Source organism: Panthera leo, chromosome D2 (genome assembly GCF_018350215.1).
Source record: "Panthera leo isolate Ple1 chromosome D2, P.leo_Ple1_pat1.1, whole genome shotgun sequence".
Classification (NCBI taxonomy): Eukaryota; Metazoa; Chordata; class Mammalia; order Carnivora; family Felidae; genus Panthera; species Panthera leo.
Window position 1 is genome coordinate 15,840,918 of NC_056689.1, and position 25,591 is coordinate 15,866,508.

At 47.0% G+C, this 25,591-nt stretch overlaps 1 protein-coding gene across 6 annotated transcripts in view; it reads left to right on the plus strand.

Annotated features, from left to right (window-relative positions):
• SIPA1L2 (signal induced proliferation associated 1 like 2) overlaps positions 1 to 25,591 on the plus strand; it is a 223,197-nt gene that overhangs the window by 130,865 nt on the left and 66,741 nt on the right. For all 6 annotated transcript variants that reach the window (XM_042907476.1, XM_042907478.1, XM_042907480.1 and 3 more), the window contains exons 4-7: positions 4,249 to 4,382; positions 6,068 to 6,256; positions 12,170 to 12,344; positions 16,591 to 16,694. In XM_042907476.1, coding sequence (XP_042763410.1) covers positions 4,249 to 4,382; positions 6,068 to 6,256; positions 12,170 to 12,344; positions 16,591 to 16,694 — 602 coding nt within the window. The remainder of the gene's footprint in view (positions 1 to 4,248; positions 4,383 to 6,067; positions 6,257 to 12,169; positions 12,345 to 16,590; positions 16,695 to 25,591) is intronic.

Genomic DNA, 25,591 nt, shown 5'->3' on the forward strand with positions numbered 1-25,591 from the left:
GAGGCCGGGAAACAGATGCTTCCCTAGAACCTTCCTAGGGAACGTTGCCCTGTCCCAGCCTTGACTGCGGCCCGTTGAAACTGACTTTGGGCCTCTGACCTCCAGGGCGGTGAGGCAATAATTGAGTGTTGTTTTGAGCCTCCAAGCTTGTGACAGTTTGAGCAGCGCTAGGAAGCGGACATTCTCAGGTGTATCCCTTCTCAGTCTTGTAAATATTTCGAGAAACCATATCGCCCCTGTCACGGGGGCAGGTCCTGCGGCATTTCTGGATGCCCAGACCTTTCACGCTGTCTTTTGCACTCGCCAGCATGAAATGAGCTGCCTCCTTGTTTCTGTTTTGATAGTCCTGGTTGAGGCTCAGTACGACCGTAACCTCTGAATGAGGGAGCCTATGCCAGTTCCTTCATTCAAGGCCAAGTCTTTAAATACTTAACACCGATCAGGCATAGTTCCTATCAGGCCTTGAGGATTTAAAAGTTGAAGGACTTAGCCTCATCTGGAGGTGAGGCAAATATTTCCAGTGGAATCGATGTGTGGGGTTGAGTCTGAAATGATGACTGAGAATGTCAAGTGCAGAAAAGCGACAGGCGTGCCAGGCCGAGGGGGGAAATGGCCCGAGTTGGGGGAGTTATGGGCGAGGAATCTGTGGAGAGTTTGGGGTGATGTCACTGAGGAACTTACAGGAGAAAATGGGGGGGGGGGGTGTGGAAGGACAGACGGACGTTCAGACAGATACATGTAAAGACAGAGAGAGAGTCAGAACACACAGCCATGGGCCAAAGGTGGAGCCTTGGGACACATCCAGGTGACGAGGAGAAGCCAGAGGGGCAGCCACAAAGAGACCTAGAAGGAGAGCCCCCGGGGGGCGGGGGGTGGCTCACTTTGGAAGGACACTCCCGGAAGCCCATCGTGCCCAGCGAGGCAGACAGGCCTGTGGAGACAAAGCCCCAGCAGTGGGACGGTAGAGGCAGGTGGAGCCCTGAGCAGCAGTTGGAACATGGCAGGAGAGAGCCAATACTGAGGGGAGGGGCAGGACTTCTCCTCCCTGAGGGGCCGTGGGGGGGGGGGTGGTCCACGGGACTGGGGGTGTCCTCACGACTCCCATCTGTGCCAGAGGCCCATCCACCTACCAGGCCCACTGGCTCTTCCTCTCACCCAGGTAGGGGTACCCGGGTGGCCCAGTCAGTTAAGCGTCTCACTTCAGTTCAGGTCATGATCTCACGGTCTGTGAGTTCGAGCCCCGTGTCAGGCTCTGTGCTGACAGCTCGGAGCCTGGAGCCCGCTTCGGATTCTGTGTCTCCCTCTCAGTCTGCCCCTCCCATGCTCGCACTGTCTCTCTCTGTCTCTCAAAAAATGAATAAATGTTAAAAAAAATTTTTTTAAAACAAACAAAAAAAAACCAAAGGTATACTTGACCTATAGTACTTCACCCCTTTTTAAGTGTAGATTTCCAAGAGTTTTGACAGATGGATGCGGCCAGTAACCACTAGCACCATCAAGGTGCAGGGTAGCTCCCTCACCCCAGAAAATCCCCGCGTGTCCCCCTCTGGCCAGCCCCTGCCCCCATGCCTGGCTGCACTAGCCCGTTGGGCCGGGCAGCACCTGCTGTGTGTGAGAGCAGAAGCCACGGCCGAGCTCGGGTTGTCAGGAATTAGAATTCATGATTCGGTTCCCCTAATCTGGGATCTCCGTTTCGCCACGAGAAGGGGTTTTGCTCACTTGGAGGTCTTCTTCCCCCTAAAATAATTTGAAGCTCATTTGATTCTTGTCAGCAGGGTTCGTCAAATCCCTAAGAGGGAATCCACTTGAGCATTTTTGCAAGAAACTTACTGAATTGGGCCCTAAGAAGGAAGCTTTTGCCTGATGATGGCTGGTTGTGCTTTAGTGCACTTTCCAAATATTTTCCCTAATGCATCTGCCTTATGAGAAATGAGGTAAAGGTGCAAGATCTTGTCAGGACAGTTAGTAACCGCAGCTAAGAAAATTCCACACTGATTTCATTCTAAGTTTGCAGGTGCATTTTCCACAGGATCTAGTATAATGCCATAGTCCTAATAGTCACTATCGCCAGCTTGAATACAACGATGATATACCCAGGAGCCTGAAGTAGACAATGAACTGTTAGTCTCTGTTTTCAGTGAGTATTTTTAAATTGTTGATTAAAACCCAAGTAAAATGGGGCACCTGGGTGCCTCCGTTGGTTGAGCGTCTACTCTGGATTTCAGCTCAGGTCATGATCTGAGGGTCATGGGATCCAGCCCCATGTCAGGCTCCACACAGAGTGTGGACAGTTAACCTGGCTGTAATTAGCATGTAATTTACTCACAAAAAACAAAGACTTGTTTCCTAGGGTGTAAGTCCAGGATTATAGTAAGTCAGTGATTCATCCTCCAGCCCCTAAAATTAGTTGACTTGCTGCTTGTAGCCCTGACTGTAAAGAGAAATAATGTCAGCGTTAATCTCATTTGGTTGTAAGAGGTAAAGAGGTAAATGATTGTGAAAGTAAAGAAGTAAATGCCCCTACTCCTCATTGGCTTTGGGCAGTGTTTGCCCTGCCTGATGCAGGTGCTGTTTTCCCCCTGATTTCTACTTTCTGAATAGCATTTCTTGTTTCTTCAAAAATTTAGCGTGGCAGAAAACGTTGGCATAACCAAAAGGCTTTAGAATACACAGTTTTCTTCAAGCTTCTAAATGTGCTACATTGTATTTATTTTTAACTAAAAATGAAGAGTCAGGAAAGAATGGGCCAAAACCCAGAAGGTGACAGTCAAAAGGGGTAAGTGTGGTTTTGCATATGGAGTGAAAAAAATCTCTTTTATAAGCATACACCCTGGGCAGCTGACCTTGCCCCTGTTGATTAAGAAATACGTGAAGACCACCTGGGGGTGTGCGTTTACCACCTGTTCGGCGTGGATGGGTGGTGTCCTAGGGCTGCTAAAAAGGTAAGCTGCGTGAATATATGGTCAGGTAATTACTCCCCTATTTTGTATGGGTTCAGACCATGTCTGAGTGCTGTGTTAAGTCCGGGTCCTCTCAGAAGACAACCCTTAAAAAGTTTGGTTGCAGTGAAGTGTTTGGACTGCCTTCAGACGAAGACCCCGCAGTCCAGAGACAGTGAGACATTCCAGAAGGGGGTGCTTACAGAGTAGCCAGCTTGGCAGAGTTCAGGCTCGTATAGTAGCTTCATGAATGGGAATTTGTTCCGGATTGTGACCCCGCTGGGAAATGGTGCCCGGCACGTATTGTCGAATATATGTGGAGACTCATGACCATCTCTGAGGAGCAGTGTCCTTGGGGGTTCCCGTGCTAGATGGACGATAGGACCCCAGAAATCTGTTCCTGCCATGAGACTCAATGGATTAGAACCCTGCAGGGCCAGTGATTTTATGGGAATGGCATGATTAGGTGATAACAGAATTAGATTATAGAATTAGTAGAATTAGGTTATAGAATTAGTAGATTTGGGGGAGCATGTGTGGTTCAGTCGGTTAAGCGTCTGACTTCGGCTCAGGTCATGATCGCATGGTTCGTGGGTTCGAGCCCTGTGTCAGGCTCTGTGTGGATAGGTTGGAGCCTACAGCCTGCTTTGGATTCTGTGTCTCCCTCTCTCTCTCTCTCTGCCCTCCCCTTCTTGTGCTCTCTCTCTCTCTGTCTCGAAAATAAATAAATCATTAAAAAAATAATAATTAATAGATATAGTTTGACCACAGCAACCCAATGACCTTTTACGTCTTTTCTGCCATAAAATTTCACTTTAGACGGTTAGGTGCTTTAGTGACATCCTAATGCAGGGGTAGTCTTTGCCACCACACTGGGCCCCAAGATTACCTGGCTAGTCCAGGTGCCGATGGTCATGCGAAAGAAGGTGACCTTCCCAGCAGGAGGGGGGAACCGTTCAGTAACGGTCTTCAAATAGCTCGATTCCTCTTTTGACGGTTTCTAAGAAGGGCAGCATCCTCCTTCCGGTGACACTCTTCATGTGACACCGTGAATTGTGGCAGGGGACAGGAGGGCTCCTGCTGCTCGCGAGCTGGGGACGAGCCGCAGGAGAGGAGGAAGTAGTGGAAAATGAGACGTACGAATACATCTGACTTGGAAACAAAACACTCCGATCAAACCCCCGGTGGGGAATCGTGTACCCAGACCCGTGCGGTATTTCTTCAGAGATTTGACAGACGGACGAGCCCGGAGATACCCACGCAGTTCTTTGTTCCTTTCTTTTTATGCCACCACTGCCTCCTGTTACAGAGCACCAGAACTACTTTGGGATAGATGAAAACCTTGGCCCTGTGGCAGTCAGCATCCGGAGAGAGAAGGTGGAAGACGCCAAGGAGAAAGAAGGGTCCCAGTTCAACTACCGGGTGGCCTTCAGGACGAGCGAGGTAATAGCTGCCGTGCGTGTGTCGTTACTGTCCTGGGCTGAAGTTACTGCTTTAAATTATTTTGGACAAGGTATTGAGTTTCCTTTTGAATGTCACTGATGGTAGTCTTTAAGATCTTTGACAGAGCCTGCAGTATCTTATTCCAAATAAAAATTTGAGAGCCTGTCACAGATGTTAAGCGGCCACGATGTTACTTCCCCCTTACGTGGTAGAAAAGGGAAAATGGTAAGAATGTGGGATTTAGGGGCTGAGAGGGGACACCTATGACCTGGACAGCGCATGTCAGAACTTGCAAAATCTAATGCAGGAAACCCAGGAGTCGGCAGTAGGGGTGAGCGTGGCCATGCCGCCCCCGCACACCTCCCGCATCGGGGCCCTGGCTTCGTGCCTCGCTTGCCTCGCTTTGCGTGAAACGCGAGGTTGTTGTACGAACGGCACACGGCGCACACCCGGATCAGTAGAGAGGCTGATTACGAGGAATGAGATCTGGCCCGCACGTGAGGTTTTATCCTCGTGACCCACTGCACTTAGAGGGGGAGCGTATGTGACAAGCATGCCACGTGTGGGTGTTGGTTGGCTCCTTCCGGATCAAAGAGAGAAGAGCGAGCCCTTTGCCAGTCTCCTGTGTGTGCACGAGGCCGTGTACCAGAGCGGCTCTGGCCCGGTGCTCCGGCGATGGCGGGCTCTACGCAGCATAGACAGGAGGTGAGTCCCTCTCTCACGGTGCCGGGTTTGAAGTTATAGACCCGTGCTGTCCCGTTCAGTAGCCATGAGCCGCACGCGGCCGTTTAAAGTAACAGAATGGAATTGCGAAGACCCGCTGGTCACAAGTGCCCAGTAGCCACGTGGAGCCAACGTGGCTCCCGCATCAGCTAGCCCAGATGAGCGCAGTCTCGCCGTTGCCCCAAACTCTGCTGGGCGGTGGTGTTCTAGAGCGTGACGCGCACAGCAGACGTCGTTGCTACAGCCCTCACCCCGCCTCTCTTGCATGCTAACAGTTCTCTTCCCAGAGTCAGGGTGGGTACAGCCAGAGCGAGTTGCTGCCGGGCTTTCCCCTCTGCGGCGTGTGTCAGAACGGCGAGCCCGTGTGTGCCTCAGAGACCTGAGGACCTCTCACGAGTCATGGGGTAACATTCGAGAGTGAGGAATCCTCAGAGCCCTGAATCACCCTGCCCGGGCCTGTCGCCGGATATCCCCATTCAGCTTCAGGACCGGTCAGCAGTGGAAAGTTAAATAGAAAAAGAGAAAGGAATGGAAGAAACGTTGGTGTGGAACAGGAGGGCAATAGGGAAAGAGAAGGGAGGGGCCCGAGGGGGTGCCGGTGACCAGGCCCAGCCCCGTGACCTCCAGCTGCTCCTCTGTGTCGACGTCCTGTTCCGTCTGAGAGCAGTGGGGACGTCAGTTTCCCCAGCAGCACTCTGCCTGCCCCCCCCCTTCTGCGGGCCCACATCTGTTGCAACCCCCTCCCGGCTTAGCCCCCCAGCCCCGTGCACTTTTGTTGTTTAGAGGCTGTGCTGATTTTGCTTCCGCCAGTCGGGGGCTGTCGTCTCCCCTGCTCCTCTCGGAAAGGAGACCTCCTTTCCTTCCTCTGCAAGGCAGCTCAAAACTTGTGCCTCAGAGAAGTAACCAGGAGTAAGCACGAACTCTTCCGTGACGTTCTGAAGCCTTCTGTTTTGCCCCTGCAGCTTACAACCCTGCGCGGCGCGATTTTGGAAGACGCCATACCCTCCACCGCCAGGCACGGGACCGCGCGGGGACTACCTCTCAAAGAAGTTCTGGAGTACGTCATTCCAGAGCTGAGCGTTCAGTGCCTGAGACAGGCTTCGAATTCCCCCAAGGTCGCGGAGCAGCTGCTCAAGCTGGATGAACAAGGGGTGTGTACAGCGTGCGAGACTGTGTGTTCGGGGTATGACTTCGTGTCTGCGTTTCTAAATGTTTGGGACTTGCCCTGACCCGGCTAGCGAGACCACATCTGATTCATGATTATTAGACATCGGTGGTGTTTCTTCCGGGGTTTCAAAAAACTCACATCGCGCCTTTCCCCGAGCTAGCATTTATTCGTGTCCGCTGTGTATGAGGCGTTCCACACTAACAGGTAGGAGTGGACAGCGTGCCTTGGGAAGACTGAAGTTAAGACGTAGCCCCTCGCCCGGTGGGGATGGTAAGACCGAGAGCATAAAACCTCTGCAGGGAAGAATAAATACGGTGGTGGATCTTGGAGAGGTTTGAGGGCAGTGAGTGTGCCTTGGGAAAAGAAGGAATAACAAACACACCGGATGGCAAATCTCCTGAAGGGAGGTAGCATCGCAGCTGGGACTTGGGTAGAATTCCAGGAGGGAGATGTGAGTAGTTGGCCGCTTTAGGAACTATGACTTGTTTCTTTATAAGACAGGGGCACATCTAGGGTGGTTGTAGTTTAAACAACAACAACAAGAAAGTATGCTGAAACTTAGAGCTAGGCTAAGGAGTTTGCACTCCATTCAGGAGGCAGTAGGGAGCCATGGAAGCTTTTTGGTAGGACACGGCACTATCAGAGCTGGATTCTAGGAAGATTATTCTGCTGGAAGGGAATGAGATAGGCTGGAGACGATCAAGAAGGACGATGGCCTGGAGTTCAATTATGGTCCGTTGACATCGTCCAGGAGAGAATTAATGACAGGCAGGCTTGAGACGGTGGTGCGGAAGATAGAAAGAGGTCTTTTAAGTGGCATATGCGAGATAACTTGGAGGGGAGACTGACAAGGAGGCACCCAAATATATGCAACTGATTTTAAATGAGCAGAAAAAGCAGAAAGACACTGGTGATGTGTATTTCTTGAATTTCCTAAGGAAAATTTTTCTGCTCGTTTTGGAGAGAATGCGAGGCATTTCTTGGTTGACCCAGTAACAGCAGTGTGGCTCATACTCAGATCGCTGGAATTCTGAGAGTGCTGAGATAGGAACTTTGTGTAAGGAATTAGCACTCTGTATGATCAGCTGGAGGAAGTAGCCACCATAACATTGAGAATGAATAAGCCTGGGACCTGTCTGTCTCAGGAAGGCTGACATATTAAAAACAACTAAACCAAACCGAAACTCCAGCCTAGAACAGTTGACTTGTAAAACCGCGTGGTCCACAAGATAGTTCAACCGTGATCGTGACCGGGAAAGTGCGTGGAATGTACGAGATGTCCGTGAAGCCGATGAGGGAAACACGATCTTGGAAGGATCGTGGATGTATCGGTGCGGGTCCAGATGCTGTCACGTTCAAGCAGGCTTGTTGAGAAGAATCGCAATAACTTTCACGTCTTATTTTCATGTTTCTTTTTATGATGTTGCACATCACGGGAGAATGCCGTAGTTCTGGGTCCCTTTATGTTGCCAGTGTATGCGGTTCTCCCCTTAAAGTATATTGCTGTACTTGCTGTATAGCAGGGTCTTGGCAGATGAGGTAGGTGGTTCCCTCAGGCTGCTCTAGAAAATTCCACAGATGGCCCATGAACCGCGGGCCTGAATCCCAAAGTCCTCAAGGCCCTGAGAGACGATCGCAGCAGCTACCGTTGACCATCTCCTCACGAAATGAAGCACGAATTTGGGATGCCTGTTTAGCAGAATAGGTCCAGAAGCTATGCCAGGCAATTTTTTTATTTTAATCCAGAGTTTAGGTGCTTTTTATAGTGCGATGTCAAAATTAATGCTTTGAAAATTGGGTTCTGCTTTTAAGTAAACCAATGCGTTCTTTAGCTCTGGTTGTATTTCACGTGTTTTTTTCTTTGGCAATTGTATTTGTGTGACTTTGATATACTTTCTTAATGGTGTACATTGTGGTGTTAAACTTTCCGTACCTCTTGATGGTGTCTGGTTCCCGTATTCCGTGAGGAAGAGATGCTGTTTATTTTCATCTCTAAGAGATTGGACGGCCCTTTTTAACTTTCTGGTTTCTAAAGGACCCTTAAAAGTTGCCACTAACCGTTAGAGTGTCTGAGAGTTTATTCCGAGGAGCGCCCTTCTTAGTCTCCTTCTTAAATGTAAATCCGCACAGGAATGGTACGGGCCAGTTATATGGTACTGTTCTTAAGGGTTTTTAATCGTGAAAAAAATACTCAGAGGATATATTGTCGTCTTCTGCTCTCCTGGGGTTTGTAGCCCGCCCTGGCTCAACAAGGTCGGAAAGGGCACCTGCTGTGTCCAGGGCACAGGTTAGTCGTGGAGAGTGACGAGGGAAGTAAGTAACTATTAAGCGAGACTCTGAAACTTGTGTTCCTTTCTCTGCATAAATTCACCTGTCAACCTCTAAAATCCCATGTTTCCTGTTTTAAAAGACTATCCTAATTTATGTAACAGGTGGCTTTCTAAAATTATGTAGGTTGACCAAAAAAAAAAAAAAAAATTCAGGTAAGTCGTGGCGGCTCCCTCTCTTAGAAGATCATGGCTTCTGGGGCAGAATGGCTAGTTTGTCCTTGGGCCAGCCGTCCCTTCCTCTTGTCCCCTCACCACCCTAGATATTGGGGTTGATTTGCATACCATGCTTGCTTCTAAGTCACGCAGGTCCAAATAAACGAGGCTGCAAGCTCGCTGGGAGTAAACAGACCCAATAGAATGCCCTGGAAGGAAAGGGCTTCCCTGCACACTCCAGTTTATTTGCAAGACAATTCAGAAGCTTTGTGTTTGTCCCCTTCATTTAAATTTAAATTTTCTTGTCAGTGATGACTGGGCTTCTGGCCTTGGGAACCCAGCAGTCAGTCATTATCCAGTCCCAGAAACCAAAGGAGACCTCCCGCGCTGGGTTGTCTGTCTGAGCAGCCCGTCTGTACGTCCAGCTCTCCGCACTGAGGCAGTATGCGGTTTCAACAAGCGGGGATTTCTGGTCTGCGACGGCACGGACACCTGAGAGCCGGCTGAGCTCTCCCCCAGGACTGTGGGACTGGCCGTTGCCCAAGTCGGAATGGCTAAAGCAAGGACGGCGGGATGGGTCGGAGCGGAGGGGGGCGGCCCGAGGTCTGGAAAGCTTGGCTACAAACCCTGTTCCACGAGAATTGAGCATTTTAGTACTTGGGGGGTGGGATCCCCCCTTTAACTGTGCCCTGATTAACTGCAGGGTGCGTTACCAGCTGTGTGCAGGTCTGTTGCTAGCGTAAGGGGGGTGATGGTCGTGTGGCGTTTCGACTGTTTTCGTGAGGTTTGTTAAAATCTTTAAGTCAGAGCTGTGTCTTCACGGCGTTTCATTCTGTTCCCGTTTTAGTGGAATGGCAGCCACCGTAGCAAGCCGGCCCCAACTGTTTGCTCGAAATCCCTAGGGGTAGTTCCATCTTGCGGCCTCCTCACGATAAACGTGCTCGGTGCCCCTGCCAGGCTGCGCGTGTCCCACGGGACATTTTCCCTGCAGCAGAGCTCTGGTCGCCCTCGTGAGCACCTGTGGGCTTTGAAATCTCTTGGAGCACATCCCCTAATTTCCGTGGGCCCAGGGGCTTCTTGGAGGGTGGGCAGATTCACAGGCAGGGTCTGTGACAGGCAATCTGCACAGGCAGATTCTAGACCCATTCACAGGCAGGGTCTAGACTCAGGCTGGCTTGTCCGACGGCTGGGGAGAAGGGTGTGAAGTGGACGGCACCACAGCCAGCGGGGTAGGCCCAGGGGAGTTCGGTTCTCTGGGTGTTTGGCCTTTGCCCAAATGAGAGTCCACAAGGAATATCAAGTCCAGGAGACTCTGGAATCACAGACAGAAATTGTGTCCGTCGGGTGAGGGCTCTGCTTAGCGGACGTGAGGCCGCACTAGCCCAAACCGTGGGGCCCCAAGCAGCTTTGCTCCTCTGGGCCTCCTCCCAAAGGAGTGGGAGCGTTAAGATGGGAAAGTGGTCCCCCTGTGGAGCAGCCAGGAGGCGTCGGAGGCCGGGCCGCGCAAGGCGAGGCGGCCAGGTGGTGTTGGCACACGGCCTGGCAGCACTTTGACGTGAGCGGCAGGTTGAAGAGAGAGGACAGGCCAACGGGACCGAGCGTGCGGCCGTGCGGCCCTGTCTACTGGCTGCGGGGGAAGCCGCGGGTGCCTGGATGCAGGGACATTGGGGCCCACGGGACGCCGGGTTACACACGCCAGGGCTCACCATCCTGCTCTATTTCTGGCGGACTCCCCTACAGGCTAGGGCCAAATAACTGGAGAGAGGTGAAGTCGTCTTCTGATGGCAAAAGAGAAGTCAAACCAACAAGATATCTAGGCCGGGAAGCAGGCATTCTGAGGCCTTGTTAGAGGATTATGGTGGATCCTGATGGTCGCTGAGATCACCAATGTCCAGGGTGATGCTTGCTAGTCCCGTGTTTCCCTGGCGTGCCGTAAGATCCTGAAACGTCTTCTGAGTCACTCAGGAACAATTAGCGTTCAGAATGAAGTAAAATCAGGCGTTTTTATTCCACTTCGTACTACTTTTTAGACGATGGTCCGTTTGCAGTAAATACAGTGTCTCATTTATTTGGGGAGTTGGTCAGAAACATACATTCCTCAGTCTCTGGATGAAGGGAAATATTTTTGTACTTGACCCTCCTAAAGAACTGGTTCAATAAAATGCGCAATAGTGTGGCTGGAAAATAGCTTGTGCCCAGCATCTCATATCCCCACACTCAGGGCACGAATCACCGTGTTCACTGTGCAGTTGTGGTTGACTGTCTGTTCAACTCTAAATTTATCCTAATGCGCAGTGAGGTTACTTCCTACGGGCTGCTTAGATCACCCTGGCAGGTGACTTCCTACCTTTCTTGGATTGTACGTTGTCATCAGGTAACGTGGATGAGACCGCTTTTGTCACTTTGCCGCTCAAGGGAAAGGAGTATCGTTTTGCCTTACTTTACGGCGAGTCAGCTGTAAATTTTGATTAAAGGCTCTGTTTTATAGCTCGATAATGAAAGTGAACGGTGTTATGGATTGATGCCTTTAGGAAGCCGGTGATGTCTGATAATCTGTCCGTTTTTGAGGCTCAGGTTGCCGGTAGTAAGATCAAGTGCGCTGATTGCGTGAGTGAGGAGTAGTTTCTCTTTGGATATAATAAGAAAACTGTAAAAAATGGTTCCAGTTTCTCCCCGGCCTTGGGAGAAAGCAAGCCTTTGGCTACCAGCTTGATAAGAGATTGACTGCAAGATAGCGTTACGGCAGGATCTCCTCAATCGCTATCAAAATTCTTTACGGCTTTTGTATATTTAGCAGATGTTTTCTTTTCAGGATAGCCAAAAGTATAGAAATAACTGTAATTGTATAGCCAGAGTTATTTTTATGGAAACAAAACATTATTCTATTTATATACATATATCACAGTTTCCCCTGGGATTCCCTCCTTACCAGACCTTAATTTGGTTTGTGTTTTCATGACAGTCTTTCATATTTTCCTGAATGTTCAACTAACAACAAAAAAAGCATCAGGAACCAGAGAGGGGAAACTTTAAAGTCGTGGCCTTTTTTTTTTTCCCCCCTAACTTAGGAGATGATGCTTCTTATTATATGAAGGGTATAAAATTAGGTATTTCCATGCTTGTATGTTTAAGTAGATGCCTGAACTTGTCTGTCCATTTTGGAAACCTGGTCGATCCCACATGGCCATTCTATACATTCTGTTTCGTAGGATTCCTGCCGTTTCTCCAGCTGCATTTTGGGGTTTCTGGGTTGTGTATTTGTAGCATTTTGTGCAGTGACCCTTGCTTCTTCCTCTTTTTGCTTATTTGCTTCTGGGAATCGTCCTGGCGTGCTCTCTGTAGTTTTACTCTTACTAGAAGTTAGCATGTCTGATACTCTTTGCCAAGTAATTACATTTCTCCCCCCATTTCAGCTGAGCTTTCAGCACAAGATTGGGATCCTTTACTGCAAAGCAGGCCAGAGCACAGAGGAGGAGATGTATAACAATGAGACGGCGGGACCAGCTTTTGAAGAATTCCTTGATCTTCTGGGCCAGAGAGTCCGGCTGAAAGGATTTAGCAAATACCGAGCTCAGCTAGACAATAAAAGTAAGCTTCATATTTGTGTGTGTGCACAAATCGAATCCTCCAGAGGTAGGCGTACCGCATAAATCTAAGTGAGCGATCACATGCCCTCCCGTTCTTGACCCCAGCAGCAGCCTGGCCAAGCTTCTTCGGGACAGAGTTTAGATTTCCTCAGACGAGCAAAGGAGGCACATTTCTCAAGAGGTGTGTGTTTCACACGAGCTCAAAAGGTCAATTCTTTTTTTGTAACACCAGCAGAGAGATTCCCCAGTGCTTCGCGAAGAATCTTTTAATATTTCCTTCTTTCTTTTAGCCTCCTCTCTTCTACCACACCCTTGTTCCAGTATATACCGAGGACGCGCACTGCGTTCGTTTCTAAAAGACAGAATGTTACCGCGTCCACTCCTGCCATGGTCTCGGGCCCGTTCTGTTCATTTCTGGTTTCACGATGTTAACTGGGGAATTGAAGCAGTGGTTAAAAACTGATGCGTCCTGTTTCCCAGGGACCTTACCCACGTCCCCTTGAGAGGGGCACACGTTAGCTCTGAGGTGCCGATTTAAAACACAGACTCACCTCCATCCTGTGATGTGCACATTTGTCTTGTGCCTTCATTTAGATAATCATATTCCTTCTGGTCCTCATACATTCTAAATATGTTATCTTCATATTTAGGCTGTTCAATTTTATTGCTATCAGCCTTTAAAATATCAGCCAGAGTAATTATGTGTATTTTGGACAATTTTCCTTATTATCAAGCAATTAACCGCTTGCTCTTTTAATAAAAGATGAGCAGTGGGGCTCCTGGGTGGCTCAGTCGGTTAAGGGTCTGACTTCGGCCCAGGTCATGGTCTCGTGGTTCGTGAGTTCAAGCCCCGTGTCAGGCTCTGTGCTGACAGCCCAGAGCCTGGTGCCTGCTTTGGATTCTGTGTCTCCCTCTCTCTCTCTCTCTCTCTGCCCCTCCCCTGCTTGCACTCTGTCTCTCACTTTCTCTCTTAAAAATAAACATTAAATAAATAAACAAACAAACAAACACGAGCAGGTAGTTTCTACAATTGGAGGATGTGGGAGAGCACACAACCCAGTCCTAGTAGGGGTAGTGAAGTGAGGCCTTTCCCCGTGGGAGCGTCCGTGTGAGGCCATCTGAGTTTCCACGACTGTGTCCCCAGTGTCCGTCACCTTGGGACCCTCACTGATTCTTGTCTACATCAGGGTGGTGCTGGGTCTTTGTGTACCTATCAGTCAGATCCGGCTTTTTATCTTGTTTTTTTTTGGAAGTTACGTTTAGAACATGGATGATAAGACCTGGAGAGACAGTGTTAACTCGGATGCGGGCCCCTGTGTGTCCTTCACACATGCGAGGGCTGGAGTTTGATTGTTGTTTTGAATGCCTATTGCTCATGCCTCAGATCTGTAAAGACTGTAGAATAATTTGTGACGCCCACGGTGAATATCCACATATTTTAAGAAAAATCGGTGCGACCTTGCTGGACTTTTCTTTTTTTTTTCTTGGCCAACTCCCTTGCATGCAAACCACCACCCACCCCCTAGAGGTGCGGGCATGCTGCCCTTAGGGATATCCTTCCAGGAAAGTCACTGCTGATGTGGATTCATTATCATGAATGCCTGTCATCTTTCTTCAGCGGGGTGGATCGAGGAAACGCCACAAGACCTTCTGATCCATCCATTCTGTAAAAGCACAACACAGATAATATGAATGTTTCCCTACGTGTAAGAATGGACATCAGCTTTAAATTTTTATGACCTAGGAGACGTCCTTGTTACATCACAGATGTAGCACTAAGCACCTTTGCTCAGGGAAATGATAATGTAAGAACGAGATTTTGATGCATTGATTCTCATAATCAACAAATCCAAGTTATTTTTATGAGTAAGGCGTTCCAGGAGATGTGAGGCCTAAGACATCCCTTTAGTAAAGAGGAAGTTTCTAAGAATTACATTTCATGAAATGCTCAGATAAAATTTTGTCTTTCGTGGAACACACACAAAAAATCTTCCTTCTTAAATTTATGGGAGTTGGAGCTTTCACTCTGTCCTCCCTCTTCGGATCCGGGCCACAAGCAAAATTGAGAGTGTTGGGCTGGAGTATCTGGGATGTCCTTTCTGGCTTTGAAACGGGTTCTTTCTGTCTCAGGTACAAAGTGAAACGCAGTAGGATCACATGATCATGAGCCACTAAGATGCTCTCTGCTCACCAGAGTACGGACCCCAGGCCGTGGGCAGCCCAGCCCCTTCCGGTCTGGATGCAGAGAATGACGAAACTGGGCTCCGCCTTGATGGCCTGCCGCTCTTGCCCAATAGAAATATTTGCAGCAGATCCTCGAACAAGCTCATCTGTTTACCTTCTCCATTACCATACTGATATTTATGATGAAAACTTGCAGAATATATAATTTCAGAAGGCCATCTTATAGTACTGTTTGGGATAGACTAATGATGATCTCTTTTTTTTATTTTAGAGAAAGTGGAGAGAGAGAGTGTGAGTAGGGCAAAGGGGCAAAGGGGAGGAGAGAGAGAGAGAGAGAGAGAGAGAGAGAGAATCCCAAGCAGGCTCCACACTCAGCACAGAGCCCGATGCGGGGCTCGATCCCATGACCCTGGGATCATGACCTGAGCCAAAATCAAGAGTCAGATGCTCGACTGACTGAGCCACCAGGCGCCCCAGTGATCATATTTTTAAAAGTGTTTCCCCCCAAAATGCATTTTTCTTCCTTCACTGCAATTTCCTGAAGCTGAAACCTGTTGTCTAGACCTACTAACTACCTATAAGGATGTCTCTAACTGAATTTTAACCATCTGAATAGCAGTGTGTTGTGATGGGAGTCATTGAATGTGCTAGGTTATCTCATCCCCTGGCCTTCATGTTGTTATTAGCCAGTCAGTTCCTCATAAAAGAAGACAATCATTGCTCCCTTATGACCGTGCTTGCTCACTTCCAAAGCCACATTCTTTAGCCAAGACAGTTGGAATGGAACGTTACTTTCCATGAAGTCCTACGAAAAGTAACAGATGTGTGTTTAATACGTAGTTAAAAGAGAAAATTGCTTTATTGGGGACCAGAAATATACAGCTTATTAGAGAAATATCCTCTCTTACCATCTGCAAGTTGATTTGTCAGTATCCGTATATAAACATTTTAAATTCTTCCCTTTTTCCATTCAGTTGCCTTCTGTGAGTACCTCCTCAGACTCTGCAAAACTGTATGTGATGCTTTTTCTAGAAAACTTTCAGGACTGCTTCTGAGTCAGAATGAATATTCAAAAGAAAAACTGCAGGATTCAGGAAGAAAATCATAAAGGCCCACGAATGCTAGATGTATTCATGTCTTTAAAGTAAATTAAAATATTTAGATTAAGGGAAAAAAAAGTTAACCCAAGGTGATTACCTAGATCTTCCCCAACAAACGCAATGAAATAAACTTCGTTTTAAATGACCCCGAATAGCATTGTTTCTTGTTTATAAGGTAGAAACATAAACCTATATGTTGCCCAAAGATTGAAAAAGGCAGCCCCGAATTCTGTTTACATCTTATTTTCCATGTATCTTTTTGTCTTTATTTATCCATATTCAAAGTGGTTTGAAACTACACCCTGAAATTATGACTTAAGTGTTTTACAGTCACTGTGTTGGTTCAGGTTCCTGACACTCTGCGTCTGTGATCATCTATTGGTAATACAGATGGATTTTGAGTTTGCAAAGAATCATTCTGCTTTTCAGAAGGTGAATAGCTGTATGATTAAGACGGGTTCGGATGTCATGGTTTCTAACATGTGTCAGTGCAAAATAAACAGTAAGAGGCCACCTTCATTCTCTGCCGTCTTAATCATAGGACTTCATCATTACATTGCCTGTTGAAAAGAGAAGAAAATTAATTACATCATTCAGGGAAAGAAATCCTGAACATTATTTTGTTCTCATTTCCATATTAACTCAGTCCCATTTCATTTTTTTGAGTTCTGGAAGATCAGGTGCCCAAGAATCACGCAAGAATTAACCGTACACACACACACACATACACACACACACACACACACACCCAAGTGGGGCAGGGTGGCCGCTAGACACGGGTTAGAAGTGGCAGGAACAGCATGCAGCGAGAGGGCAGAATGGTCACCCAGGACACTTGTGGTTTATGGTTGGGTGGTTTGTTGCTTGCAATTGAATTGCCTTTGGCAAAATGACCTTGTAAGTGTCACATCGCTGACTTTTGCACTTGCCTGGCTTATTTTTGTCATCATCCTCTGTTTTTAGCTGATTCTACAGGAACTCACTCCCTCTACACGACGTACAAAGACTATGAAGTCATGTTCCACGTGTCCACCATGCTTCCCCACATGCCCAACAACAGACAGCAGGTAGGTCCGCCCTCCTCTTTCCAGATCTCAGGTCAGCGCACTGAGGGGCTTCCTGTCGTTAGAATTTGCAAAGAATCACTTGCGGGGGCGGGGGGCGGATTCTTGAATGGCATTAATAATCTTTGACTCTTTTGTCATTGGGAAGTATTTGGCCTTTAAACCGGAGTATTTCTGCATAAGTTATATTGCACTCTTTCCTCATAAAACTTGGAAACTCTTCTGCACACACCTTTATTGCTCGCTAGGCAAAATCTTAACGGAAACTCGTGTCGGCCGTGTTCGTTATAAGTGAGCGAGCTGGGTAAGTAACCTGAGCCCGGGTTTCTGCGTATGGGTGGATAACTTACTTACAGAAAATATTGAAAGGACGGATCTTAGAACTTATTGGTGACATGATTCCATTTTAGTGATTTGATTGCATTTGGTTAAATCGGGAGTTGAAACAAAGTTTGGTTTCATGCTTAGGCAGTTTATTTCTGACGTCACGTAACCACACTCCTTTGCTGTAAATACATTGATGTACCAGGGACCGCAAAGGAGTTGCTCAGTAAGTATATGTTCAATGAATGAAACTTCACTGCAGCAGAGATGTTTTCTTCTTTTTTTTTTTTTTTTTTGAATGCTTGTAAAACACATGAAGGTAGTCAAAACACACATCTTGCACAGAAACCATTTGCATTGTCCTTATCACTAATTGCAAGAACCACCTTAGACCCTACAGCCGGGCTGAGAAGGCAGGCCCCTGATTTCAGCCCAGCATGTTGCAGCAGGGACGGCTCCTCTTTGACTTTTCCTTCTCGTTGCTAGCTGGATTTTCTGGCCACTTGCCTCATGCTTCACCTCAATCCCTTGTCCTTCCTGAATGATCTGAAGTGTTTCCCAATAATCGGATTCCTTCCCACCACCATCCGAAGATCTTTCTTTTGATCACATATCTGTATGTGTTTTTAAGAGACAAGAGTTACAATCCCTGGACCACACGTATGTATGTATGTATCGATGTTTTAACCTAAAGGATTTCGAGCTCTCAAAAAAACAGTTATCTGGAATAATGCCACACGGATTCACTCGATATTAAGAAGCTTAATTTAGAGCAGTGCAGTTGCCCGGCAGATACTTGTGAATCATTCAGGAATTAAACTCCGTGTGAGTTGTTGCTCGGAAAAGCGATAGGGCTTCTTCAGGCCAAGAAATCTGTCAGTACGTTAGCCAAAGTAGAGCCAGTGCCTTTTGACCCCGGTCATCGACTGTTCAAACCACAAAGCCCTTCCAGTTCCCTAATTACTTGAGCCATCGGACTCCAAACTGGATTGGCCTCATCATTTCCCATCTGGCAGCCTCTGGAATCTGAAGTCTGCTGGGCTTTGCTGTTTGTTAGCAGAACTCGAACCAGGCTTTCCCTGCCCCGTTTCTGTTGCGTGGTATTTGAAATCTGGGTTTATGAGTTCTCCGTACCTGACTTTTTCACTGAAACTATCCTTAAAGCCCTATACACACAGAAAAGTAGATGGAGGGATGGGGGTTGGGGAGTGGGGGACGGAGGAGGGGGCGTTTAAAGTTCCCAAACTGGAAATTAAAAAAAAAACAAACAAACAAACCTGTAAATTAATACTGCACATTACAGACTCTGTAGCTTAAAGACTTCTTTAAGCTTCCCTGTTACCTCTTTGAGTTTTTTTGTTGTTGCTGTTTTTATTTTTGTAACTTGAGTGAGAATCCATGACATCGGGTCGTTATGCTGATGCTAGAAAACTGTAAAATTGTTTTGTTTTTTTAACTGTTCTTATTGTGTCTGGAATCCGTATGATCCTTAGTGTGGTCCACTGGGAAATCTGTGCACTAACCGCTGTGTGGGCAAGTATTCATAATCTAAAGGGGGCGGTCAAGAGTGGAGACAAGGGTCAGTGGACGTATGCCGAATTCGCCACACCCAGCCACTTGCCTTGTGGCTTTGCGTGAGGTCTCAGCCTCTCAGGAAATTCGATAATTGTATAATGGGGACGTGGTTCAGATGGCCAGTGGTGGCTGCTTGGAGCACTGTGTCGAGAAGGATTCTGGGGGGCAGCGCCTAGGCTCAGAGGGAAAGAACGTTGGATTTTAAATTTTGTCTAATGTTTTATTTGTTTGTGAGAGCACGAGCAGGGAGGGGCAGAGAGAGAGGGGGAGACACAGAATCCAAAGCAGGCTCCAGGCTCCGAGCTGTCAGCACAGAGCCCGATGCGGGGCTTGAACGCACAGACCGTGAAACCACGACCTGAGCCGAAGTTGGATGCTTAACCGACTGAGCCACCAGGTGCCCTAAGAACGTTGCGTTTTAGAGATATTTTCCACGGGTTTGGCAGTGGGGAGATGGGGCACACATGATATTTGGACTAGATGGTACACAGCATTTCCCTCTTACTGTCAGATTTCTGTGACTCTAGGGTCCTCTTTGAGGCTTCCTGCTTCTAGGTGGAAAAACAGCTTCAGCAGAAATAGGTGGTTGTTACGAGCAGGAATTCTGGGGCCACACTATCTGGATTTGAATCCCAGCTCCTCGCTTTGGGACCTTGGGCAAAATTTTCTATGCTGTAGTTTCCTTTATCCCTGAATACGGGGGCTTTGATCTCATTTCTTCACTGAGGTGTCCCTATGCGCCCAGAACCATACCCAGAACATGGTAAGCGGCCAGTAAATATTTGTTCAGTGAATGAATGAACCTGTCGTGGATGGTGACTGGAATTAGACAAGCTACTACATACAAAGCACTTCATAGTGCCCGGCACAGCGTGTGTTCGATTAAGTTTTAGTTGACTGTTTTTCACCATTTATTAGATAATAAAGCACAATATTTTAAATGACTTAATTTGCATTTTATTTTCCTATTCCTAGGCGTAGGGATCTGTCACGAACACCTAAGGCCTGGAGTTGAGAAAGTAAGGGGCTAACTTACCAAGAGTTTCAGAAGATTATTTTTACTTTGGCATGTAATATTTTGCTCATCCTGGGTTGTTACCAGAATATTCTGTCTGTAGATAAAAATGATGGCACCGTGTAGTCTTGGCGCATGTACTTCCCAGATTTGTTCTGGGTTGTACCGGCTCCCTCCGCGTCCCCCACCCACCCACCCATGCCTACAGATTATGTTAATACCAGGGGTAGAAATGTCTGAAACGACCGGCTGGGCTCATGAGTGCAGTTTGAGGCCACAGAACATAGCACTTAGCTGGCCTGTACATGAATTGTGCCTGGAACTTTGGCCTCATTAGCACCATGGTATTTGTGACTATGTAACTGGCCCAGACTCGTCCACATCAGATATAATTTCTTGTGTTTGTTCTTGTAATAAATCAAGCTGAACGCTGATTCCAGGACGCATTAAAAGTCTTTAGAGAGTTTACCCCTGTTGCAAAAGAGTTTGGTGTTTGGAATGCAGGACTCTTACAAAGAAAACCTAGCCAGCCCCAGGGAATGATAAGAAAGCCTGCTCTTGGAGTGGTTTCCTCTCTTCCCTGAAGACCCCTCCTTCTCTCTGGGTCAGTCTGGCACCCGGGTCTCTTTTCCCAGGGCTGACACCCCTGCGTGCTTCCCCGTCTGCTTGTCCTGTAGACACATCATAGGTCAGCTGTCGTGGGATGTTATCAGTGGAAAGAACCCCACAAATGAGTTTCAGTCCTCACTTTGGCAGACAGACCTTTTCTTCAGTCTAAATACATAAAATGGAGGAAGGGAGCATGGTGCCTGGCACATCGTCAATTATTATTTTTTTAAATGCACGCGTAAACGGTAAACTGCTCTGCTTGGAAGAGGTGTCCGAGCCCCTTGGATACCTAAGGAATAAGGCCAAGCTCCTAGGTCTCTGAGATTCCGTTTGAAGAATACTGGTGTTAGACTAGGGACGGACTTGACCTCGACAGAGGTCATGGAGACACAGCTTGTTAGGTTTGAGCCAGGCTGCAACCCTTTCTCCATATAATTTGGATAAATGGCCGGCCTGCCTTAAGGGGTTTGTGCACGCACTTCTGTAAGTCCTAATTGGAACTGCTAAGGAACCGTTCACATGCAGGAGGAATCTACCTCATTAAGTGCTATACGAACTGGTCCTGACTGCAGTTAGGTTCACATATAAATCATAATATGGAATCTTTTGGAAGAATAAAATGCCTATGCAGCGTTCCACGATTAGATTTATCCCCAGGCCCTAAATAGCAATGTGTACTTACACCAGACAATAAGAACGATTGCTTACAATAGGGTTGGTAGGACCCAGTATCAGAAATAGTTGTGTCTTCGGGGCGCCTGGGTGGCTCGGTTGGTTAGGCGACCGACTTTGGCTCAGGTCATGATCTCGTGGTTTGTGGGTTCGAGCCCCGCGTCGGGCTCTGTGCTGACAGCTCAGAGCCTGGAGCCTGTTTTGGATTCTGTGTCTCCCTCTCTCTCTACCCCTCCCCTGCTCACGCTCTGTGTCTCTGTGTCTCTCAATAATAAATAAACGTTAAAAAAAAATAAAAAAAAAGAAATAGTTGTATCTTCATATTCCTCCCCTTATCTTCACTTTATTTTTTTTTAATTAAAAAAAATTTTTTTTAAATGTTTATTTTTGAGACAAGAGAGACAGAGCATGAACGGGGGAGGGGCAGAGAAAGAGGGAGACACAGAATCTGAAGCAGGCTCCAAGCTCTGAGCTGTCAGCACAGAGCCTGACGTGGGGCTCGAACCCACGGACTGTGAGATCATGACCTGAGCTGAAGTCGGACGCTCAACCAACTGAGCCACTCAGGTGCCCCAACCTCTTATCTTCACTTTAAAAATCCACATTCTTGGTTAATTTTGTTTCTCTGTTTGCAGAATATTCCGCCTTGCTTGCTCAACTGGTTTGTCCATTTACTTTTCCTATTGGTAAAATTGTTTTATATAGTGTTTTGCAGTAAATAGTTTATGCAGTATTTTTATATCGGTTGTATAACGTGTATCAGTGATGAATTTTCAAAACTGCAGTTGAATTCGATACAATCTTGCTGATCTGAGATAAGAGTGGTTAGTTACCCTGGTGTTCACTTTTTTGTGTGTGGGGAGCGGTGGGCAAGGCCCTCCGTCCCTGGATACAGATCTTTTGTATTTATGCGGTCATGTGCAGAGGTTTCCTCCTCTTTCTTATTATACTAATGTTCTACATTCCTGTTTCTACTTTCCACAGGAAACTCTAGATGTCTCCTAAAAATCAAAACAAAATTCTAACCGCTGGTGTTGAGTCTTGAGTATAGAGTACGTGAGGGTGTGTGTGGGGGGGTGTTGTATGAACACATGCAAAATTAGGAAGGTGTCTGAAGCGGGAGAAGCTAGCCCTTCGTGTGAGGGGGAGAAACTTCCCACACAAGAGGGTAGCAAGCGTAAGGTCCCCGTGGCAGAAACAAGCTGGGTTGTTGGAGGGATGAGGTAGCTATCTGGGAGGGGAAAAGGGGTGCATGATAAGGTCAGAGAGGTGGGAAGGATGGGGTCAAAGGACTCTTGGTCAACCCTGTTCCTAACGATGGGACGTGAGATTCCAATCCAAGGACTGAGACCCAGAACTTGTGATTGGTTTTCACAGGGATACATGTCATTTTTTGCTCCGTTCTGGGCTCATCTCTTTGAATTTCAGAACGTAAACTGTAGTCATTTAATGGTGCAGTTTTCTCTTTGAAATCATGCTGATTTTCACATCTTTGCTTCTTAAGACCGGAGTCTCTCTCTGGAGATCGGCCTTTTCCAGTTTCAAATTAAATTTTTCTCTTCACTAATTCTGACTCTCAGAGACTTCTGAACCACATCCCAATTGCTTTTCTTTCATATTGTACAGCCTGCTTCCCACTCCCCTCCAGAATTAGGTGCGAAATGCTTCTTCTTACTATGCTTAAAAAAAAAAAAAAAAAATCAACAAACGAACCTGTTTGCACAGAGGCCAGTAGATCTGACTTAACTTTCTGCCACCTTTGACCAAGGTGTGGCTACTGGACCATTGTTTGCACTTGCTTTTAATTGTTGCCCCAAGTTAAAACCGGTCCTGTGAGGCCGTGAAGGCTGGCGATGGGATTGAGCATAAACCCTAAGGTTCGTATTTCTGCAGCATCTGGATGCTTTTTGCTATGGAACTGGGTGAAGAGTCACATTTCACTCTAATTGTCCTGTTTCACTGCTTGAATGAAGCATTGGGCATTTCATAGGATTGGGTGAATCTGTCTAACACAATACGTTTTTACTAAAAGATCTTTTTTTAATAAGTTTATTTTGAGAGAGAGAGCGCGCACAAGTGGGGGAGGGGCAGAGAGCGGGGGAGAGAGAGGGGATCCCAAACAGACTCCCGCACCATCAGTGCCGAGCCTGACGCGGGGCTCAAACCCACAAACCATGAGATCATGACCTGAGCCGAAACCGCGAGTCAGACGCTCAACTGACTGAGCCACCCAGGCGCCCCTATCTAACACAATATTTATTAACTCAGTCTTGCAGTCGAAGACACGAAGGCGGTCCTCTTGGCACTGAAAAGTGCTTCACATGTTCAAAGGAGCAGTTAGCACTAGAAGGCATCGGTCCTGCATTCCTGAGACAAATCGTGCCGTAGGGGTCTTGGTCACCCGTGGGTTTGCCTTCATATCTTGCTGGATTGCCACACTCTTTCCCCTTCCCGTTCCGGACTCTGATCGCACAGAATTTCACTGACCAATGAGAAGACAAACAGAAGTAACAACTGAAGAAAACTGTTTTCCTTTATATAAGAAGTTTGAAAAATTACTTAAGGTTATTTAATGTTTGGCAAGATCCTGGAAAACAGTGAATATTTCTGTTACCCTTCCAGATGTTCTATTTCTTTTAGCCTCTAAACAAATTCAAGCATCCTGTTAATGGGCAAGGTGTAATTTATTTTATTTTATTTTATTCTCTTGCAAAGAGCTTCAGATTTTACTTTGCTGATGACTCTCCTTTTTCCCCCACCCGGCCAAACAGTTTACTGTCTCACCAAGTGCATTTTGCAACCGTGGTTAAATTAACCAGACTTTTACTTGGTTTTTTGTTTTTTTTTGTTTTTTTTTTTTAATGTTTATTTATTTTTGAGAGCGAGAGACAGAGTGCGAGTGGAGGAGGGGCAGAGAGAGAGAGGGAGACACAGAATCCAAAACAGGCTCCAGGCTGTGAGCTGTCAGCACAGAGCCCGACGCGGGGCTCGAACTCACAAACCGCGAGATCATGACCTCAGCCAAAGCCGGACGCTTAACCGACTGAGCTACCCAGGCGCCCCTTAACTAGACTTTTAAAAACATTTTTGGCCCCGTTACAGAGCCAAAGAATGTGCTTAGGAAGGGGCGTGTTGTCAAGGGAACCAGCCCTGAAGTTGGGCTTTCCGTGTTCCTGTGGTGTGAGACCCAGTCTTCCCTTTGCTCGAGGAGAAAATGGACGGGAGTAGCTGTCCAGTTTGCTGTTGCTCCCGCAGCAGAGCGAGGAGGCACCGACTAATGAGTTCGTGCCTGATTAATTTGAGAGGGCTGGCCAAGGTCAAGTTCAACGCAGCAGCCCCACAGGCAGGAAGGGCTACAGAATTCACTCTGTGGCCTTGGCCATCGTGACCGCCATCTTCCTGTCAATCTGAGAACTCTCGTGTTTCAAGGATATCGAGTAAAGTATGGTGTGGGCTGGGGCGCCGGGTGGCTCAGTCGGTTGAGCACCTGACTCTCAGTTTCAGCTCCGGTCATGACTTCCCAGTATGTGAGTTCGAGCCCCATATCAGGTTCTGTGGAGCTCAGAGCCTGCTTGGGATTCTCTCTCTCTCCTTTTCTCTCTCTCTGCCCCTGCCCCACCCCCAGTTCTCTCTCTCTCTCTCTCTCTCTCTAGATAAATGAATAAACTTAGAAAAAAATGTTTTAAAAGTATGGTGTCAGCTGTTGTGTGTCACATTCAGCCGATCTGGTGCACACGATGTTAGGTATTTAAGATCGTTCTTTTAATCGTTTCATTTGTTCCTGATTTCCCTGTTGGTCCTATTATAGTACCTATGAATCCTGTATTTCAGTTATTGTGGAGATGAGGGAAGAACATCTTAAGCTAGTGCAATTTTCAGCTATTGATGTTTGGTTTAGAGAGTTCTCCTTCCTTCCATTTTCTTTTCCTTACATGAAACGCTTATTGTGGTTCTCGTCCGTGTTCATCTGTAGTATGGGTAAATAACCACACACCGTGTAGGACCTAGTTTGCTACAGATTTTTTTCACCTGCGCCCGAAATGGCACATTTTAACTTACTTTGCAAACATTTTTAAAACTACAGATGGTCCATTGGGTCTGTGTTAAAATATATTTGTGTATGTTTCAATACTTGACCCAGACAGTAAGGTCGGCTTTTTTGCGCATATGACTTCAGCCAGGCTGATTTAACTGGGAGTTTTTCAGCATGTGACTCGGTAATTTAACTGGCACGTAGAGAACTCGGGAAGAAGGAACGTTTGAACGTTTCGTCCCCATGCTTCCAGACCTTTTATCGTGCTAAATCACAAGTCAGGGGCCTGACAATGAAACCCTTTTTGTGTCTGGGCTTCAAAGGCTTTAAGAGTTGAACTTAATGCTCTTTACGGTGAGGTATGTTCTATAGGTGCCAAATAAATTTAAGAGCAAGCTCGTTGTCTTTATTATTGCTAGTAAAGAGAGATTTACTACCTGAGATTATCTCATTCCCGCAGTGACATCACCAACTCCTATAAAGATTATTGTATCTATTAAAACTGAAGATCACAAACTTTGTGAGCACAGATGCTATGGTTTTACTTGCATAAACTTAGAGAGGGCTTTTGTGTATGGATTTATCGACATACATTCAAAGGTGTGATCCCAGTTTTATTGCAGAGTGTTGTGTGGCTGTGATCGCTTATCTCTGTCACCCATTTATTCACTC